The sequence below is a fragment of the Corylus avellana genome, chromosome 1, assembly GCF_965113065.1.
Source record: "Corylus avellana chromosome 1, dhCorAvel1.hap1.2, whole genome shotgun sequence".
Taxonomy (NCBI): domain Eukaryota; kingdom Viridiplantae; phylum Streptophyta; class Magnoliopsida; order Fagales; family Betulaceae; genus Corylus; species Corylus avellana.
In genome coordinates this window covers 2,153,130-2,175,302 of record NC_142490.1, presented here as the reverse complement: position 1 = coordinate 2,175,302, position 22,173 = coordinate 2,153,130, and the positions used below count along the sequence as shown (strand labels likewise).

General features: G+C 38.7%; 2 protein-coding genes and 3 pseudogenes across 2 annotated transcripts; 4 read left to right on the top strand and 1 right to left on the bottom strand.

Moving 5' to 3' along the window:
• Nucleotides 1–315: 315 nt before the first annotated feature.
• On the bottom strand, nt 316–1,853 carry LOC132171870 (UDP-glycosyltransferase 91A1 pseudogene; annotated as a pseudogene).
• Nucleotides 1,854–7,583: 5,730 nt separating this feature from the next.
• On the top strand, nt 7,584–9,078 carry LOC132184960 (putative UDP-rhamnose:rhamnosyltransferase 1 pseudogene; annotated as a pseudogene).
• Nucleotides 9,079–10,353: 1,275 nt separating this feature from the next.
• LOC132184358 (putative UDP-rhamnose:rhamnosyltransferase 1) lies at nt 10,354–12,098 on the top strand. The gene has a single exon (XM_059597969.2). It carries the CDS (start codon nt 10,475–10,477, stop codon nt 11,894–11,896), a length of 1,422 nt encoding a protein of 473 aa, XP_059453952.2. The 5' UTR covers nt 10,354–10,474; the 3' UTR covers nt 11,897–12,098.
• A 126-nt stretch (nt 12,099–12,224) lies between these two features.
• On the top strand, nt 12,225–13,899 carry LOC132184866 (putative UDP-rhamnose:rhamnosyltransferase 1 pseudogene; annotated as a pseudogene).
• A 5,046-nt stretch (nt 13,900–18,945) lies between these two features.
• LOC132170763 (putative UDP-rhamnose:rhamnosyltransferase 1) lies at nt 18,946–20,717 on the top strand. The gene has a single exon (XM_059581861.2). The coding sequence runs from the start codon at nt 19,018–19,020 to the stop codon at nt 20,413–20,415; it is 1,398 nt and encodes a 465-aa protein (XP_059437844.2). The 5' UTR covers nt 18,946–19,017; the 3' UTR covers nt 20,416–20,717.
• Nucleotides 20,718–22,173: the final 1,456 nt, after the last annotated feature.

Sequence of the window (22,173 nt, the reverse complement as noted above, 5' to 3'; positions counted from 1 at the left end):
TCCTTCAAAAGTGTTTAAGGCCTCTATTTTTTTTTTTATCTCTTTTTTAATCCATCATTGAATATTGACGAAGCACATGAACGAATGAATGTGGGAATTGTACGTAACCTAGTGGAGCAGCTTGCCAGAGGGGCCAACACATTTCTCAGCTTGTAAAGGGTTTAAAAGGTTCAAACTCTCGTCATTACCACGGCTCATGTCCAAATAAGTCGGTCCCCCTCATAACAAATTCTAGTAGCCAAGCAAGGCCAACAACACTTGCAATTAACACAAAGAACAACCAACCAAGAATAGGAAGGTCACCTTCTGAAAAAAAAAAAAAAAAAAAAACAATTGTAGATTGACCATTTGGTACTGGCGAGGCTTATTCATGCTTCTGAGGTTGTAGATGGGTTTTCAGGTAACCAAGGAAACTATTCACGTACCGGTCCTGACTATCTCTGTCTCCAAACAACCCCTTCATCTCTTTGGCCTTTCCCCTGTACGCCTTGCCCTCTTCCTCCACTATCACAAGTCTTAGTGACTCGGCCACTGAGTCTCTTGTAAACGACCCATCCTGCTCGTTTCTTGGTATCAAATACCCAATCTTTTTCTCATCCAAAACCTTAGCGTTAATCCCTTGGTCTGCAAAGAAGGTCAATAGAATGAGAGGTCTCTCAAACTGAAGGCTCTCCACCACTGAGCTCCAACCGGAGTGAGTCAAGAACCCACCAACCGAGTCGTGAGCCAAAATCTTGAGCTGTGGTGCCCAACTGGTGCACACAACCCCTCGTTCTTTGGTTCGTTCCTCAAACCCCTCCGGTAACTCAGTCACCTCAGTATCAGCCGGTCCGCGTCGAGTCCTTAGCACCCAAAAGAACGGTAACCCGGATTGTTCCAACCCAAGAGCTATCTCGGTGAGTTCGGTTTGACTCGGTTTCGCCTCGCTCCCGAACGCTACGTACACTACGGACCCCTTGGAATGCATGTCCAACCAAGCTTCCATCCACAGCCAGATGTCGGTGTCATCTTCGCCGTCGAATGCCGTGGTGGGAAGTTGACCCACTGGGAGAACCGGTTTCCCGTTGAGATCCTCCAAAAGCCTTAGCCACTCGGGCTCAAACTCCATGCAGCCTCTTACAGCGACTACGTCGCAGCCTTGAAGCATTTGTATGAAACGAAAAATATCTGAAACGTCATCCTCGACGCCGGTTAAGCCTTGTTCAAAGACTTTCAAAACCTCGAAGAGCCGAAAGGCCACCGTTGTAGGGAAAGGGATCCACGGGGGTGGGACCGTATAGTCTTCGGGGCTCTTGCGCTCACCCAAATGTGCTTTCGTCCCGCAGACGCACAAACTGGCCGCAATGAATATACTAAAGAAGGCACCGGGGATGTTGAGGTTACGGGCTATAGCCGGTAACCAGTAAGGAGCAAAGTCATAGAGAAGCCAGTCAGGATGTGAATCTTCGAGGAAGCGAGTCACGGAGTCTTGGAGAGCATCGTAAGCCTTCTTGAGGAACGGGACCAAGTTCAAAGGGACATCCGAGGTGGCCTCCGCATTGTCCGGGAGGTTTTGCACGTGGGGCAGTGGAAGCTTGACGAAGTTAATGAGGGAAGCTAAAGTTGGGGGGATTTTGGGGAGGCGATCGATGTTCCGAGGGGTGGATATGAAGGAGATGAGATGACCCTTTGAAGCAATGAGCTTGGCGAGCTCTAGGTATGGGATCATGTGGCCAAAGGCTAGCCATGGGAACATGGCTATGTGAAGCTTTTTCTCATCGTTGGCCATAGACACGACAGACAATATTGGTTTGGAGTAGATAGTTTAAGCGTCTGAGAATCGCTCACTTGAACCATACGTATATGGAGGGAGAGAGGGGAAGAAATGTTTTGTCAATCATTCTTCTGCCGCTGGCCTTTAAAAAAGAAAAAGCATAAATATTTTTTAATATACACGTTTTTAATTATAATATTAAAATATATTATTTTAATATTAAAAAATACGGACGTGCATCACGCTGTATACTCTCTATCATCACTCAATATAATTGAATGAAGGAATGGATTGGCCCGACGTGATGGCCAGGAAACAAGAAAGTAAAATAACATTAATTATATTATGGCACCAAAAAGCAAAATATTTGAAATTAATTATTTAAAACTGCAGATCGAGTGATTTTAGTGGGCCATTTATCATCCTGTGTTTTTAAGCATGACGTATTGGTAATAGGTCTCCTTTTTTCCATTTGGCTACGGAGCGGACTCGGGGAAGTGAACCTATGCCCTGTTTGCCGATGGCCTTAGAACGATACTGTTTCAGAACTGGTACTGTTGCCTTTTTTTTTTATTTTTTTATTTTTTATGAATAAGTGTTTAATTGGTTTTAATAAAAATATTTTGCAGAGAAAAGTGAAAAAAATATATATTTTATATGAAAAAATGTAAAAAATTTGTTTTATAGTGATTTTTTTTTTAATAATAATAATAATAAAAATAATTGATGTGGTATAAAAAGTAGAGATGTTGGAATTAATTTTGAGGTGAATTTTTTTTTTTTTTTTTTTGGATTGAGGGAGGCCCTGGAACAGTACCGTTCTAGGGCTATTCGCAAACACACCAATAGGCCCCGTTTGCCAACAGTGCCAATAGCCTGGAACGGCACTGTAGTTGGAATCGTTTTAGCTACAATGCCATCCTTTAAAAAATAGTATTCTTTTTCTTTTTCTTTTTCTTTTTCTTTTAAAAGAAAAATATTAAAAAACTTAAGAAAAAAAAAAAACACTCCAGCCCAAAACGTTGTCGTTTTGGGCATTAAAATTATTATTATTTTTTTCTTTTTTTTTTTTTTAAAAAAAAAGGAGAAAGAGATCGGGTGGCTCCAGCCACCCCCAAAATGCCCAAAAAAAAAAAGAAAAAAAAAGAAAAAAGGGGGGGTGGGGGGGATCCGGTGAATTTGGGGGTGGCCGGACCACCCCCAAATGCACCCGGTCCCTTTTTTTTTTTTTGGCCAAGGGGGTGGTTCGAACCACCCCCATACCGGCCATGGGGGTGGCTCCCATCTCTTTCTCCTTTTTTTTTTTTTTTTTTTTAAAGAAAAAAAAATTTAATGCCCAAAACAACACCCGTTTTGGGCTGGGATTTTTTTTTCTTAAGTTTTTAAATATTTTTCTTTTAAAAAAAAAAAAAAAAAATTCTATTTTTTAAAGGATGGCACTGTAGCTGGAACAGTATCGTTCCAACTACAGTGCCTTTCTACGATGTTGGCACTGTTGGCAAACGGGGCCATACTTAATGAATTGATGTGTGAAAAAAAAGAAGAAGAATGTTTTATATAAAAAATAAAAAATTTTGTTTTGTAATAATTTTTTTTATTTAAATAATAAAAAAAATAAATGATATAATATAAAAAATAAAAATATTAAAATTTATTTTTAGAGAAATTTTCAAAATTTTGAGTTCGATCCGCTCCACTTTCGGTCCGACCATTTGGCAAAGGGTGCCTTTGGTTGGGATGAAACACCCTCACTTATAACTTTGTTTCTTTCTTTAATTTAAAAAATCAAAAATAAAAACAAAAAAAATAGCGAGAATGACCATATAATCCTTCTCTTTTCTTGTGTTTGTTAAAGAAAATTGCCATTTCGTAGACCAATCAACTACTGTCATCCCACTATTCTAACGTGGTAGGGTCCTCTCAGCCCTGCCTTGTTAGAGTTTTTCTTAAAATATGAAGGGAAAAGTCCACATATCCTCCTCAAATTACCACACAATTGACAATGTCTCCCCAAACTTTAAATTGCGACAATGTACCCCTCAAACTACCAAAACATTATCAATGTCCTCCTCATTGACGAAACTACCCTTAGTAAATTCTTTTTAAAAAAAAAACTAAAATTTCTGGAAAAATCTAAAAAAAAATCTTTTTATTAGAAAAAAAAAATTAAAAAATCTCGATTTTTTTTTTTTTTTAAAAAAAAGTTTTCTTTTATAATTCTTAAGTAAAAATTTTCCGTTTTTTTTTTTAAAAATAAAATTTTCGTTTTTTTTAAACATATTTTTAAAAAATAAAAATTGATTTTTTTAAAAAATAAAATTTTCGGTTTTTTTTTAAAAAATTTAAAAAATTAAAATAATTTTTTTTTTTTGAATTTTAGAGGTATTTTTGTCATATTGATAAATATATAGGGGCATTTTGATCTTTTTGCTAGCTTTGGGGGGGATATTGACAATATTTTTGGTAGTTTGAGGGGTACATTGTCGCAATTGAAAGTTTGAGAGGGACATTGTCAATTGGGTGGTAGTTTGAGGGGGGTATGTGGACTTTACCCAAATATGAAAGAATCATCAATGACGTCTCTTGAGCGACAACTACCGTATGCCGCTGCCGACCGTTGCCCGCTCTTCCAAATTGTGCAAGCTGTCCATTTCCAAAAAGTAAGGCTCTCTCTCTTAGCAACAGTCAATTCGGCCCTCAAAGGTCTTCAACGGCCGAGTTACGTTAACACCTTCTTCTCTAAGATCATTAGCACCGAACGCTTTATATACAATTTCATTCATTATGTTTGGGCAAAATTAAAAAAAAAAAAAAAAAAAAAAAAAACTAACTCTTGTTATATTTAACCAACTCTCAAGTCTTGTTATAGTTTAACTGAACCTCAAGTCTTGTAATAGTGTTTTCTAATGTGCAGGGCTGTTAGTTTCCTATACATTATTTTAATGTATATATATATATATATTTTTTCTCATCTTTCATCTTTTTATCTTTAATTGAGGATTGTGTTGAGATTTTGTGAAAAAAAGTAAGAGTAAATAGGAAACTTGTATTTTATTATAAAAAAATAATATTTTAATGGTAGAAGGAAAATAAATAGAAGCTATTATAAAATATATTTTCATAAGAAAGCAAAAAATAGTTTTGTGTCCTAAACTTAAGAAAAAAAAAAAAAAGTTTGCTGCTAGTGCTTTAAATTTATCATTTTCGATCTCACAGTTTCCCCTCCCAAGAAAGGTATTGTTGGATTCTTTATTGTTCAACACGCACAAGTGCACTCATGACAGTTTCATCACATTGATTCAAGTTCATTAACTTAAGTTTTTAGTGTATAATAGTATACAATTATGAATGAATTCTTTATAAAAATTCAACAACCACTTTATCTTCTAAGTCTAACATTTGGTTCTAAGCGGAAATTCGGAGAAACTGAACACACTCGTTTGAGATTACTGTTTTCTTTCTTCTTTCTTTTTCTTTTATGGGCATATTATTGTTTTCTTGCAATTGCCTTAAAGTTAAACGTTTGCTTGAATTGCTTCTACCGTTTGCCTTTCTTTTATTCCACGGCGTCGTTTGCCTAAAAAATCTTGATCCTCAGTTTTTTTAACAGCACATGTGGGGTACGTATTTTTATCGGAAAAATATAATTTAGCTTCCTAAACTATTAGTCATAACCATTTGGCTACTCCATTAGTCAACACTGTCAAATTAGATGAAAAATGCAAAACGTCTTTTTTTAAAGTTAAGTTACTAAAATGCCATTTTGAAAAAAAAAAAATCAATTAAAAAAATAACCACAGAAAATGATGTTTTTTTGAGGAATTTCGAGAAAAAAAAATCAATTTAAAAATGTCCCCCAAAACGACATCGTTTTGAGGGGAAGGAAAAAAAAAAAAAAATGGTGGTTAGGGGTGGCTCGCCGGCCACCCCATAGGCCATGGGGGTGGCCGGCAAGCCAAGTGAGCCACCCCTAAACCACAATTTCCTTTTTTTTTTTTTTTTTTTTTCTTCTTCTTTTTTCCCTTCAAAACGACGTCGTTTAGGAGAGTATTTTTTAAATTGATTTTTTTTTTCTAAAGGATATTTTAGTAACTTAACATTGCCAAAACAACGTAGTTTTGAATTTTTTATCATTTTTTACGATAATGACTAACAGAATTGCCAAATTATAACTATTTAGTAGTTTGATGGGTTACTTTATCACTTTTTAAATATTAAAAAGCTAAAATAAAAATGATTAATAAATTATTTTTTTTCCTATTTTTATTTACCACGCGCATGGATGTGGATCCCTCATTTGGAGTGTAAAAAAAGAGAAAAAAAAAAAACCTCATTTGGGGTTCAACGCGAATTTCCAAATTTGACAAATTGTAAAGGCTTTTTAAATCATCATGTAGTACTCTTCCAAACATTAACTGCCAAGGCTGGGCTCCAATTATCCCAACTGTCAGCCTTGGATCCGGATCCCCTCCGGGGTATAATTGTAGTTTCTCCAATTGTAAATTGGAAATTCAATCTCATTCAATGGCCTACAAAATAACATGTATCTTATTAAAATCTATTAATGAAAAGTTAAAATTAAATAATAAAAAAACTGGGGTGGCCGGCCTAGGGGCGGCTTTGGCCACCCCATGGCTCTTGGGGGTGGCAAGGGCCAAAAAAATTTATTTTTTTATTTATTTTTTTATTTGGACCCTTGTGAGTGGTCGAACAACCCCTAATGACCTCCAAAATGATACGTGTCCTTTTAAAATTAAAATAATAAAATATTATTTAAATTTTTAAAATAAAATAAAAGTAAAATTAATAAAAAGTTAAAATCAAATAATAAAAAAACTGGGGTGGCCGGCCAACCTAGTTTAGCCTAGGGACGGCTTCGGCCACCCCATGGCCCTTCGGGGTGGCTCGGGCCAAAACAATTTAATTTAATTTAATTTTTTTTTTTATTTGGACCCTTGGGAGTGGTCGAACAACCCCCAAGGGCCGATTGGGGGTGGCCTAATGTCCAAATCAAAAAAGTTTCAAATTTTTATTGGCCCTAATTGGAGGTGGCTGAACCACCCCCAAGGACCATCTGGTCTAGGGTGGCTGAAGGCTAACCTGGGGTGACCGGCCACCCCATTTTTTTATTATTTGATTTTAACTTTTTATTAATTAATTTTAATTTTTTATTATTTTCTTTTTAAAAATTAAATAATATTTTATTATTTTAATTTTAATGGGATACCTATAATTTTGTCGGCCATTAGATGAGATTGAATGGCCGAAATTTAGGATTAGAGAAACTCTAAGGCCCCGTTTGCCAACAGCCGGGGCCGGCACTGTAGCTGAAACGGTAATGTTTCAGCTACAGTGCCATCTGACAGGTGCAGCAAAAGTGTATTTTTTAATATTAATTTTTTTTTTAAAGCAAAATATTAGAGAAAAAAAAAAAAGAAAAAAGGAGGAGAAAGATGGGGTGGTTCTAGCCACCCCATTTTTGGCCAAGGAGCCACCCCCTAGCCAATCTGGGGGTGGTCGAACCACCCCCATGGCCAAGGGGGTGGTCTGGCCACCCGAACCACTCCCATGGCCAAGGGGGTGGTCTGGCCACCTCCTTGGCCCAAAAAAAAAAGAGATTTGGTGCATTTGGAGGTGGCCGGACCACCCCCAAGAGGCTAGCGTAGTTTCGGCCCCTCTGGGCTGTTGGCAAACGGGGCCTAATTTTCCCACCAATGGGAGGAGATTCTGATCCTGAGTATGTGGCCGACAAATATAGTCATGGTAATATTATTATTGTAAGTAATAGTACTCAGCCACGCAGATAGGAGAAACTCAGAAGGCCATAACCATGAACTCCATGGGTGATTCGAAGAAGCTTCATATAGCCATGTTCCCATGGCTAGCCTTCGGTCACTTAATTCCATTTTTAGAGCTTGGCAAGCTCATAGCCCAAAAGGGTCACCGTATTTCATTCATATCAACCCCAAGAAACATTGAACGCCTTCCGAAGATCCCATCAAATTTAGCTCCTTCAATAACTTTCGTGAAGCTTCCCTTACCCCATGTAGAAAACCTGCCAGAAAACGCAGAAGCTACCATGGACGTGCCATACCACATAATCCCATACCTTAAGAAAGCCCACGATGGCCTCCAACAACCTTTATCTCAATTTTTAGAAACATCAGCTCCTGATTGGATTATTCACGACTTTGCCCCTCACTGGCTACCACCAATTGCTACCAAGCTAGGCATCTCCCGGGCTTTCTTTAGTATTTTCAACGCATCATTTTTGTGCATTTTAGGACCGTCAAAGTCGAGTGTAACGAACGCTCAAGAACCCCGAACAGAGGCCAAGGATTTCACCGTCCCTCCCAAATGGGTCCCGTTTCCAACCAAAATAGCGTATCGGTTGTTTGAGGCGAAGAAAATTTTTGAAAACTTTGATGAAAATGCTTCCGGTGTTTCGGACTGGTTTCGTCTCTTGACTATCTACTTAGGCGCCGATGCCTTGGCTATTAAAACCTGCACGGAGATAGAAGGTGAGTGGCTGGAGCTCCTGGGAGAGCTTCATGATATACCTGTAATCCCAGTGGGCTTATTGCCACCCCCGGCGCAAGAAAGCGGAGACAGCAACAAAGATAGCACATGGGGTACGATTGTTGAGTGGTTAGACAAGCAAGAGAAAGGATCAGTGGTTTTTATAGCACTGGGGAGTGAAATTCAACCAACTCAACAAGATTTCACAGAGCTGGCTCTTGGATTTGAGCAATCAGGGTTGCCCTTCTTTTGGGCTCTAAGAAAGAAAATTGAACTACCGGAAGGATTCGAGGAGCGAACGAGAGGTCGTGGGTTTGTTTGGACGGGTTGGGCGCCTCAGTTGAAGATATTAGCTCACGACTCAGTCGGGGGTTTCTTGACTCACTGCGGTTGGGGTTCAGTGACGGAGGCATTGCAATTTGGACGCGCACTTATTCTTCTGCCCTTCTTGACGGACCAAGGATTGGTAGCAAGGTTTTTGGAAGAGAAGCAAACAGGAGTTGAGGTGCCCAGAAATGAAGAAAACGGCTCGTTTACAAGGGAGTCGGTGGCCAAAACGTTGAGGTTCGTGATAGAGGATGTGGAGGGAAAGATTTATCGGGACAACGCCAAGGAAATGGCCACCATCATCGGAGGCAAGGACCTCCACTCCACGTACATCGACAAATTTGTTGAGTTTCTTGAAAATCGCGGCCGTGTCAAGGAGGGTTGAGTTCTCGTCTATGGATGTATTAGAACAATAATTTAGTTCTTATTTTTGAATTTTTTTTTTTCTTAAGATTTATTTTCTTTTTTCTATTAAGATTTGTTTTTCCTTTTTTATTTAGGTTTGTTTTTTCTTTTCTTTATTAATTTAGAAGGTGCTTAATCTATATAAATGCATCTACTCTTTATTATTTTTCTATTATGTTTGAACTATCAATTAAATTAAGTCATTAAAGTTTTTTTTTTGTTTGCTTAATTGCTATTTTTTCTCTTCCTGGATTTCCTTTAATACTTAGTACTTAGTACTTAGTTTATGTTGCTATCATACGCTGTCAAAACAATTTTAGTTTTACCCAAGAAAAAAGCATTGTTGTAAAAAGTTATGAAATAAGGCAGTAATTTAAGTTAGCATGAATTTGCCTTCTTGTTTTGCCGATGTTGGGGTTTGGAAACAATTAATGTTAAATAATGTTCTTTGTGTTGGTTAAAGTTGAAAATAATGTAATTAATAAGAAACGTTTGGCAATTAAATCCATTTCCCATCCTCTTGTTTTAATTTTTTTTTTAAATAATGATTTTTCGTTTTTTAAAAAAAACTGAGAATATTTCATGAGAATCACAATTTTATCTTCCCAAAGATTCCAAAAGCAAACTGATTTGTTCATATTGAATGAATATTAATGTTCACAATCTGATCTTTGTTGGTACATCAGATGGCATTTTTTTAGCTGGGGAAATTTCAGGTCAGGAACAGTAGTGAGTGGAAATTCAAAATCCACTCACTACTGTTCCTGACCATGGCATTCTGGCAACTCCTTCACCCTCCACATTTTCACAGCACTTTAATTTCTACATGGATGCTTGTGGAACTTCATTAAAGACAAATTGAATGTTTTCTCCCTCTCTCCCTTTGAGGTTTCTAATTTTCTATTTAATTTTGTTAAATTTTTGTCTTTTGGTGTATTGAGGGTATTTACAAGTGTTGAGTTTCAAATTAAGAAAATATATATAAATAAAAAGTAATTAATATATTTAAGTAGACTAAAATCCATTATTATTATTTTTTCCGTCTTTTTTTTTTTTTTTCTTTCCTGGGCATATTATTGTCTTCTTTCAACTGCCTTAAGCATTTGCTTCTGCCATTTGGCTTAAACGTTAGCCTCTTTTATTCCACGGTGTCGTTTGCTCTAAATAAATCTCAACCCCCAGTTTTTTTTTTTTTTTTTAAACAGTGTGCGGTACTTTTATTTTCCGCGTGGAGGTGGATCCCTCATTTGGAGTGTAAAAAAAAAAAAAAAAAAAAAAAAAAAAAACCTCAACTGGGGTTCAACGCGAATTTCCAAACTCGACAAATTGTAAATGCTCTAGCCTATCTAAATCATCATCTACTTTTCCAGACATTTACAGCCAAGGATGCTAGTTGCCATGGGACCGACAAATAATAGTGCGTGATATATATTATCAGCCACGAAGAGGAGAGAAGATAGGATAAACTCCATGGCTGATCATTCGAAGAAGCTTCATATAGCCATGTTCCCATGGCTAGCCTTCGGTCACTTAATTCCATTTTTAGAGCTTGGCAAGCTCATAGCCCAAAAGGGTCACCGTATTTCATTCATATCAACCCCAAGAAACATCGAACGCCTTCCGAAGATCCCATCAAATTTAGCTCCTTCAATAACTTTCGTGAAGCTTCCCTTACCCCATGTAGAAAACCTGCCAGAAAACGCAGAAGCCACCATGGACGTGCCATACCACATAATCCCATACCTTAAGAAAGCCCACGATGGCCTCCAACAACCTTTATCTCATTTTTTAGAAACTTCAGCTCCTGATTGGATTATTCACGACTTTGCCCCTCACTGGCTACCACCAATTGCTACCAAGCTAGGCATCTCCCGGGCTTTCTTCAGTATTTTCAAGGCATCATCTTTGTGCTTTTTTGGACCGTCAAAATCGAGTGTAACGGACGCTCACGAACCCCGAACAGAGCCCAAGGATTTCACTGTCCCTCCCAAATGGGTCCCGTTTCCAACCAAAATAGCGTATCGGTTGTTTGAGGCGAAGAAAATATTTGAAAGCTTTGAAGAAAATGCTTCCGGCGTTTCGGACTGGTTTCGTCTCTTGACTATCTACTTAGGCGCCGATGCCTTGGCTGTTAAAACCTGCACGGAGATCGAAGGTGAGTGGATGAAGCTCCTAGGAGAGCTTCATGATATAGTACCTGTAATTCCGGTGGGCTTATTGCCACCCTCAACACAAGAAATCGGAGACAACAACAAAGATAGCACATGGGGTACGATTGGTGAGTGGTTAGACAAGCAAGAGAAAGGATCAGTGGTTTATATAGCGCTCGGAAGTGAAACTCAACCAACTCAACAAGACTTCACAGAGTTGGCTCTTGGACTTGAGCAATCGGGGTTGCCCTTCTTTTGGGCTCTAAGAAAGAGAAGCGGCTCCGTCGGTGGGGATTCAGTTGAGCTACCGGAAGGATTCGTGGAGCGAACCCAAGGTCGTGGGGTTGTTTGGACGGATTGGGCGCCTCAGCTGAGGATATTAGCTCACGAATCGGTTGGGGGTTTCTTGACTCACTGTGGTTGGAGTTCGGTGACAGAGGCATTGCAATTTGGACGCGCACTCATTATGCTACCCTTCTTGACCGACACAGGATTGATAGCAAGGTTTTTGGAAGAGAAGGAGGCAGGAGTTGAGGTTCCCAGAAATGAAGAAAACGGCTCGTTTACAAGGGAGTCGGTGGCCGAAACGTTGAGGTTGGTGGTAAAGGATGTAGAGGGAAAGATTTATCGAGACAACGCCAAGGAAATGGCCACCATATTCGGAGACATGAACCTCCAGTCCACATACATCGACAAATTTGTTGAGTTGCTTGAAAACCGCCGCCGTGTCAGGGAGGGTTGAGTTCTCTACTTACAGGTTAAGTGAAAAAAAAGGTAAAGCATTGTTGTAAAAAAGTTATGGAATAAGGCAGTAATTTAAGTTAGCATTGTTTTGCCGATGTTAGGTTTTGGAAACAATGTTAAATAATGTTGTTTGTGTTGGTTGAAATTGAAAATATTAAACAATGTTAAATATTTTATGTAAATTTTGTTTCTAAACTTAATTAGGGTATTTACATTATTTCAAAATTTTAATTTTGTGGTCATCCACGTACGTGAATCATTATTTGAGCAAAAGGAAATGAAAGGATAAGAAGACTCAGTCCCCAGTTTTATTTTATATATATATATATATATATATATATATATATATATATATAAAAGCCAAATCCAAAAGTATGAGAACAAGAAAACAAATACAGGAAACAACGGGCACAAAACAAAAAAGACTAACTAAATATATTTTCCACGAAAGCCGCAAGCCGGCCAGTGTCATTGTGTCAAAGCTTTCCCCCTATATAGACGAGCCCTGCACAGAGAAGAGAGAATAACAACATATAAACTCTACATTAATCCACCTCCATGAACTCCATGGCTGATGTGCCAGATCAGAAGCTACACATAGCCATGTTCCCATGGCTAGCCTTTGGTCATATGATCCCATTTTTAGAGCTCGGAAAGCTCATAGCCCGAAAGGGTCACCGTATTTCATTCATATCAACCCCAAGAAACATCGAACGCCTCCCGAAGATCCCACCAGATTTAACGCGTTCCATAACTTTCGTGAAGCTGCCCTTACCCTACGTCGAGAACCTGCCAGAAAACGCAGAAGCCACAATGGACGTACCACACCACATAATCCCACACCTTAAGAAAGCCCACGATGGCCTCCAACTACCTTCGTCTCATTTTTTAAAAACTTCAGCTCCTGATTGGATTATTTACGACTTTGCCCCTCACTGGTTACCACCAATCGCTACCAAGCTAGGCATCTCCCGGGCCTTCTGCAGTGTTTCTAGCGCAGCAACATGGTGTTTCTTTCCAACAGGGACGAAGACATCGGACACTCACTATTCAAGAACAAGGACGGAGGCCGAGCATTTCACTGTCCCCCCCAAGTGGGTCCCGTTTTCAACCAAAGTAGCGTATCGGTTGTTTGAGGCGAAGAAAATATTTGCCAACGCCGAAGATCACAATGTTTCCGGTGTTTCAGACGGGTTTCGTGTTGAAATGGTGGTCTCAGGCGCCGAGGTCATGGCGGTTAAAACCAGCATGGAGGTGGAAGGTGAGTGGTTAAAGCTCCTCGGAGAGCTTTATAATCATATACCTGTAATTCCAGTGGGCTTATTGCCACCTTCGGCGCAAGAAAACGGAGACAACAACGAAGACAGCACGTGGGATACGACTGGTGAGTGGTTAGACAAGCAAGAGAAAGGATCAGTGGTTTATGTTGCACTCGGAAGTGAAATTCGACCGAGTCAACAGGACTTCACAGAGTTGGCTCTTGGACTTGAGCAGTCGAAATTGCCCTTCTTTTGGGGTCTAAGAAAGTCAGTTGAGCTACCGGAAGGGTTCGTGGAGCGAACCCAAGGTCGTGGGATTGTCTGGACAGATTGGGCGCCTCAGTCGAGGATATTGGCTCACGAATCGGTTGGGGGTTTCTTGACTCACTGTGGTTGGGGTTCGGTGACAGAGGCCCTGCAATTTGGTGTTGCGCTTATTCTGCTTCCCTTCTTGACGGACCAAGGATTGAATGCTCGGTTTTTGGAGGAGAGGGGGGTAGGAGTTGAGGTGCCCAGAAATGAGCAAGACGGGTCGTTTAGCAGTGATTCGGTGGCCCAGAAGCTGAGGTTGGTGATGAAGGATGAAGAGGGAAAGATTTATCACGACAAGGCCAAGGAAATGGCAACCAAACTCGGAGACCAGTCAAAATACACGGACAAATTTGTTGAGTTTCTTGAGAACCACCGGCATGTCGGCTTCACCGAGGGTTGAGTTACTGGTTTTTACAAACTGTTAAAAATAAAGCGAAAAGATTAAGAAAAACGTCCTTTACAAAATCTCTTTTCAATGGAATAAAAATAAACTACTGACTGAATATTCTCAAATAATCTAATTGAGAATGTAATTACTCCAATTTAAGACAAGCATATTCTGCGATGGCGAGTGCTGACTCGGACTAATTACGACGTGAATCTACTACGCAATAGATTGAGAACGACGCCCATGCAGTATTAAATGACGGACGATTTTTTTTTTTTTGGGATAACTTTAGAAAACCCCCCTGAAGTTCCAGCCGATTTGAAAAGACCCCCCTGAATTTCCAAAGCTCTCACTTAGACCCCCTGAACTTTGGTTTTCTCTCACTTTGGACCCCTTTAACATTAAACTACGTCGTTTTGGATGTTTTATACCCATTTTACCCTTCCTCAAAACTATGTCGTTTTGTGTCCTAAAATCACAACACATATCCAGCCCAAAACGACGTCGTTTTAAGCATAATTTTTTTTTTTTAATTAAAAAAAGTAAAATATATATATAATAAAAAATAAAATTAAAAAAAAAAAAAAAAAAAAAAAAAAAAAAAAACGGGGGTGGCTTCAGCCACCCCCTTGGCCAAAATGGGGTGGCCGGACCACCCCATTTTTGGCCAAGGGGGTGGCTACAGCCACCCACTGGCCGATCTGGGGGTGGTCGAGCCACCCCCATGGCCAAGGGGGTGGTCCGGCCACCCCCTTGGCCCCAAAAAAAAAAAAAAAAAAAAGGGATGGGGTGTTTTTGGGGGTGGCCGGACCACCCCCAAGGGGCTGGGGTGGTTTCGGCCACCCCATACCGGCCGTATGGGGTGGCCGAAACCACCCCCAGCCCCTTGGGGGTGGTCCGGCCACCCCATATGCACCCCCCCGCCCCCCCGTTTTTTTTTTTTTTTTTTTTTTTAACCCTTTTGGGGGTGGCCGGACCACCCCCATGGCCAAGGAGGTGGTCCGGCCACCCCCAGACCGTCCAGGGGGTGGCAGAGCCACCCCCTTGGCCAAAAATGGGGTGGTTCGGCCACCCCATTTTGGCCAAGGGGGTGGCTGAAGCCACCCCAGTTTTTTTCTTTTTTTTTTTTTTTTTTTAAATTTTTTTTTTTTTTAATTTTTAATTTTTTCTTTTTTTAAAAAAATAAAAATTAATGCCTAAAACGACGTCGTTTTAGGCTGGGTAATTTTAGGACACAAAACGACGTAGTTTTGGGGAAGGGTAAAATGGGTATAAAACATTCAAAACGACGTAGTTTAATGTTAAAGGGGTCCAAAGTGAGAGAAAATGGAAGTTCAGAGGGCTTAAATGAGAGTTTTGAAAATTCAGGGGGGTCTTTTCAAATCGGCTGGAACTTCAGGGGGGTTTTCTGAAGTTATCCCTTTTTTTTTTTTTCTATACAGTCTAGGGCCTACTGTAGGACCATCTTTTAATATGGAATAAAATGACCTTTGTCTGGTAGCAATCCGGTGACGTGGTAGGAATTAATCCCCTGCTGTACTTGTGGGCCGGCATGTATCCCCTTTTATATGAGGGCCGTGGTTCTTATACTTAAGTCCATCGGGCTTTCTACACTTGATACACCATTTATGATTTCCTTTTTTATTTTAATAGCCACGTTCGAAAGAGAATTATTTTAATTATAAAAACATCTATAATTCATCCTTAAATAATTAAAAACATTGGAATAACCATTTTTTTTTTAAAAAAAAAAAATTTATAAAACAGTCGCAATGAGGAGAATCACCGCCGCCTCTTGTTCTTTGAAATGTTTGGTGTGTTAGCGCTCTATACTTGATGATATGATGAAGAGTATATGATTGATAAATTTGCTACTAATTAATTAAATTAATAAATTTTTTTCTTAATTATTTTATCAATAATGAACTATTAGATCAGTATGTTAAAAATAATATTTAAAGAAAGTAAAAAGTATAATAAATAATTCATTAAAATTTGTATTAAAAAATTAATAGCTAAAATAAAAAATATATATATATTTTAAATAAGAGATGCTAGAGTTACAACTATTTTCACAAACAGAATTGCACAAGTTGACGTGGCCACGTTAGATTTTTTTTTTATTCTTTCGAGCTGACGTGGCCACGTTGGTTTGTTCTTTGTATTCTTTCTTTTCTCATTCTTTTGTTTTCTTCGTCCTTCTCTTTCTCTTTTCTCAACTGCTCCCATTTTGCCTTTGTCCATTTGCAGAGAGTGACGGAGAGTATGAGACGATGAGAGAGAGACTCGAGGGTTAACAGTAACTCTAAAATCAAACCCAAAAAAATTCAACACCGAAAACTTAAGACCCATTCGGTTAGGATTAAGAAAATTGACACAAAAATCCTCCACAATTGAGACCTAGAATCAAATGCTCACAAGAATCCATGGTCAACACAAGAAAACGCAACTATAACCAAGAATTAAAAACAAAAGGGAACAATTTATACCCTTGCAGAACCCATTTTTCTGAAACTTGTCTCTCTCTCTCTCTAGCTCTCTGTCCCTCTGTCTCTGCTCATTTTCTTCCTCCCTGAAACTCTCAGCCCAGCTCTCTCTCTTACCATCCTCACGCCATCTCTGTTTTCTCTCAAATCCCACTCTCTCCCTGTATCTCACTCTGCTTTGCCTTACGCCCATCTCTGTTGCCATCTTTGCTCCTTCACGAGCTCTCTCAGCTCCGTCCCTCTCCCTCTCTTTCTAGGTCTTCTCTCTATCTCACTGCCTGTTCGTCTCTCCCTCGGTCCCAAAATTTTCTCTCTTCTCTCCTTGCGTCTCAGCGTCTCTCTCTCATCGTCACACTCTGCAAATGGACAAAGGTGAGAAAAGAGAAAGAGAAGGAAGAAGAAAACAAAAGAATGAGAAAAGAAAGAATTAAAAAAACAAACCAACGTGGCCACGTCAGCTTGTGCAATTCTGTTTGTGAAAATGGTTATAAATCTAGCATCTCTCTTTAAATAACTAAAATAAGGCTGTCTTCAAATATGGAAATTAGCAGGTCTTGTATTTTGTGTAGGTGGTATATTAAAGGAAGAAAAAATGGTGACAACATTTCGACAAAAAAACAAAAGAAAGAAAACGACTTGACAGAAAGCTGTGTTATTGGAAAGAAAGTAGTGCGCGCGTTTTAATTGACGGCTGCGGTGGGTCCCATTCGTAGAAAAGTTTTGTGCATGTGGTAAGAGCACCAGCAGAGCTTTTCAACATTTTAGTGTTGGTATCTATAGTATTTTTTTGAAAACATTGTATATATATATATATATATATTTTGGTGTAGGTTTTTTTTTTTTTTTTTTTTTTTTTAATTTTAATTTTAATTTTAATTTAATTTAATTTAATTTAAAAGGTGGGAAGGGGCGACCAGTGTAGTTTTCCCGTTTGGGTGTTACCATCGGGGTTCTCACCTGCTGTGGAATGTCCGGTTTGAGCCATAGCTACTGTCTGGGAAGGCGAGCCCGTCACCACAACCCCACAAAGGTGTGAGCCAGTAGAGCCCCTTAAAAGTAGCATCTGGTTCACGCATCTAAGACTTTTGATGTGGATGTATTTTTGTGATTTTTTTTTAAAATTTTCTCTAAATATTAGGAAGGGAATGACATCATCTTCTGCTAGTGCTAGAGCTATTTTTCTTATAAATGAGAGAAGATTACACTTTTTTTTTTTTTTTTTTTTTAATTATTATTATTAGATTGCACTTTGATAACACAACATCAACTTCTTTTCAGCACATGATGGCCCAAAATGCACATAAAAAACAAGGAAGAAAAGAATGTTTGACACCTCTTCTATCTTAAGTCTATAGAACAAATTCAAATTAACACATAAAACATAGACCTCAATAGGCATGCTGAAACACATAAAACGCACACTCATCTTAATGGTTGCCAGCTGCATTTCACCATTTAATATGAGCTCATCTCTCTTTGACACATCATCCTGAGATATGCGCTTCTAATTAATCACATGCTTTGCTTTACTTTCTCCAAATCAACTTTCACTCTTCATTTCGTCTTCTTCATGTCTTCACTCTTCACATTTGAATGTAACCCTAATGGCTAAATCATCCCAAATCGACATAATGTCTTATGCTCCTTACACCTAGTGACCATGCTTCCACTCAGCTCCGCTTCATGCGGCAGTGATCATGACAGTGTTCATAGAGAGAGGTATGTGACATGAATATAGGCAGGAAGAAGACGAATATATATAGGTCGTGAATACAGTGTGCTTGAAGTCATGGCAGTTACGTGACATGGATATATGTCTTGTTTGGTATAATTTCTCTCCTCTCACCCTATAGATCTCTCATATTCACCTTGTTTCCTTGATGGTCGTATCATTAATAAAATTTGTTTATTATGTTGCTTTGATTTTTTTTTTTATATATATACTTAAATACAAAATTTAAATAATCTAATGCAAGCCAATTAAGCTCGATACCCACCCTGGCAAAGCCAAACTTGGACATGAAATAAGTTTCATGTCAAGCTCAAGCTCAAGTTCGACCAAAAATTCAACAAGCTAAGCTTAAACAAGTACTACCCACTCAAGTTCAGCTCGTTTAAACCTTCTAGGTGTCGGCTGTAGTTTTGAGTAAATAGCAAGTGGATGGGGAAGAGAACAAGAGAAGGCGAAAATTAAAGGTCGATAGGTCTCTAGTTTTCTACGATCTCTCACTTTTTCTTCCGTTCGGATCAAAAGTGAAAAATATCATTCCCTGTAGCCCTTTCCTTATTCAATTAAAAAAAAAAAAAAAAAAAAAAAAGTCACAAACAGACAAGAGCGGCAATGCGTGCCGACACGAATGTCCTGTAATTTACCAGCCGCCGGGTTTGAATATCACATATGGAAATGTTTTTGCAACTCAACTTATTGATCGTCGAATGTGATGTCATATATATATAGAAAGTTTCACTCAGGAATGTCCGGTTTGACAAGTAGATTTGTAGCTCAATCTTCTCGTATAATAATTAATAACACTGCCCCCACCACTCACCAATCAAACCACTGTCCAAGCCCTCTCCCCCTATATATATATATATATATATATGAGCCATCCACGGAGAATAGAGAAGATCAACATTTTACTCTAGAAGCCACCCACCACCACGAACTCCATATATGGCTGATGAGCCTGATCAGAAGCTACACATAGCCATGTTCCCATGGCTAGCCTTTGGTCACATGATCCCCTCTTTAGAGCTCGGCAAGCTCATAGCCCGAAAAGGTCACCGTATTTCATTCATATCAACCCCAAGAAATATTGAACGCCTCCCCAAGATCCCACCAGATTTAGTACCTTTGATTACTTTCGTGAAGCTTCCCTTACCCCACGTAGAGAACTTGCCAGAAAACGCAGAAGCCACCATGGACGTACCACACCACATAATCCCCTACCTTAAGATAGCCCACGATGGTCTCCAACAACCTTTGTCTCATTTTTTAGAAACTTCGGCTCCTGATTGGATTATTCACGACTTTGCCCCTCACTGGTTACCACCAATTGCTTCCAGGCTAGGCATCTCCCTGGCCTTCTTCAGTATTTTCAACGCATCAACGTGGTGTTTCCTTAAACGAATTACAACAGGGTCGAGGAGAATGAAGCCAGAGGATCTCACTGTCCCTCCCAAATGGGTCCAGTTTCCAACCAAAATAGCGTATCGATTCTTTGAGGCGAAGAAAATTTTTGACAGCATATTTGAAGACAATACTTCCGGTGTTTCAGATTGGTTTCGTATCGAGACGGTGACCTCAGCCACCGAGGCCTTTGCTATTAAAACCAGCACGGAGGTGGAAGGTGAGTGGCTGAAGCTCCTTGGCGAGCTTTATGATATACCTGTAATTCCGGTGGGCTTATTGCTTCCCTCGACGCCGCAAGAAAGTGGAGACAACAACAAAGATAGCACATGGGGTACGATTGGTGAGTGGTTAGACAAGCAGCAGAAAGGATCAGTAGTTTATATAGCACTCGGGAGTGAAATTCAACCAAGTCAACAGGATTTCACAGAGCTGGCTCTTGGACTTGAGCAATCGGGGTTGCCCTTCTTTTGGGCTCTAAGAAAGCGGATTGAGCTACCGGAAGGATTCGAGGAGCGAACGAGAGGTCGTGGGGTTGTTTGGACGGGTTGGGCGCCTCAGTTGAAGATATTAGCTCACGACTCGGTTGGGGGTTTCCTGACTCACTGCGGTTGGAGTTCGGTGACGGAGGCGTTTCAATTTGGACGCGCACTTATTCTTTTGCCCTTCTTGGGTGACCAAGGATTGATAGCAAGGTTTTTGGAAGAGAGACATGCAGGAGTTGAGGTGCCCAGAAATGAGTACGACGGGTCGTTTAGCAGTGACTCGGTGGCCCAAACGCTGAGGTTGGTGATGAAGGATGAGGAGGGGAAGATTTATCGCGACGAGGCTAAGGAAATGAGCACCGCAATGGGAGGGAAGGAGCTCCAGTCCAAATACATTGACAAATTTGTTGAGTTTCTTAGGAGCCACAGGCATGTCGACAAGAGTACGTTGGGTTAATCTTTTTTTCAAACTGGGTGACAAAAAGACAAAAAAAAAAAAAAAGTTATGTAAACAAGGCAATAATGTAAGTTGGCATGAATTTCCCTCTTTGTTGTTTTTTTCCTTTCGATATTTGACAAATGATTGCTGTTTTATATTTTAATATCGATATGCCTCCAAGTGCTGGCTATCAAGTATCAGCCCATCCCATAACCATGTATATGCCTTGTTTGGTGAGAAAAAAAAAAAAAAAAAAAGAGTGTAATGATTAATATAGAAAAGTGAAAAAAATAATATTAAAAAGTAAAAAAATTTTGTTTTCTAGTGATTTTTTTATTTAAATAGTAGTAAAAAATAAATGATGTGAAATAAAAAGTAAATGATGTGATATAAAAAGTGATAATATTTTAATGTTAATTTTTTTGAAAAATTAGATGAATAGTATGGTAGTGTTCGGTATTATTTGCCAAACACCACCTATAGAGTTTCACAATATTCACAATATATATATATGCGTGCGCGCACACATGTGTGTGTGTGTCTCTCTAAGCAACGGATATTCTTAGAACTAGCCAGCAATATTAGCTCAGTCTCACTCGTAACCCCTATTAATAATTCTTCTTATTATTATTTTTACCTTAAGTCAAACATTAGAGACATGGACTAGAGAAAACTATTAAGGATTAAGAACCCGATTGGAATTGTGTAGAAAAATAAATCTTTTATCTAAAAAAAAAAAACATGAGAGAGCTTTTTAACAAAAAAAATAAAAATAATAAAATAAATCTTTTATGCCACGTGTCCCTCTAAAGTTTAAATAATAAAATATTATTAAATTTTTAAAAAGAAAATAAAAATACTAAAAAACTTGATTAAACTAATTAAAAATTTGGAGTGGCCGGGCAGGTTGGGAGTGGCCGAAGCCACCCCCATGGCCCCAGGGGGTGGTTCGGCCACCCCTAGGGCCAAACCCAAAAAAGTACTAGGGGGTGGCTTTGGTCTTTGGAGGTGGCTTCGGCCACCCCCAACTGGCCCATAGGGGTGGCCACCCCAAATTTTTTATTAGTTTAATTAAATTTTTTTATTTTTTATTATTTTTATTTTTATTTTCTTTTTAAAAATTTAATAATATTTTATTATTTAAACTTTAGTAGAACACGTGATATGCTTTGAGCCGTTGGATAATATTGAATGACCAAGATTAACAATTAGAGAATCTCCAATTTCTCTTTCAATGAGTGGGGATCCGAATCCCGATGTAACTTAAAGTTTTAAACCCATTAAGAAGGCAATTAGGTTTTTTTTTTTTTTTTTTTTTTTAACAACATGTTAAAGAGAAAGTTGTTGCCGAAGCATGTCACACCAAGTTGCATTAATTGCATTTTTTTTTAAAGAAAAAATCTAACCATATAAATGAAGTATGACACATTATCTTATTTGAAAAAAGGAGAGCCATCCGTGGCAAGAATTCAAGATAACGTTGAAGTAAAAAGCAACAAATGAAAAGAATGAGTGTGTGAGCTTGAGTTGTCGCATACGACTAATAGTAAGCTATTTTGAGGTTTTAAGTTTATTTTATTATTATTATTTTGTTTGTGTAGGAAGTAGGATTAAAGAATTGGGTAAAAGATTTTTTTTTTTCTTTTTTTTTTTTAGTGTAAGAGTGAGATTGAGTGTACGAATTGAATTTTTGGGTTTGAGTAATTTTCATCACTTACTTTGTACTTCATTTTTTATTAATGAATTTTTTTGCAATTACCTATGTCCATAAATATA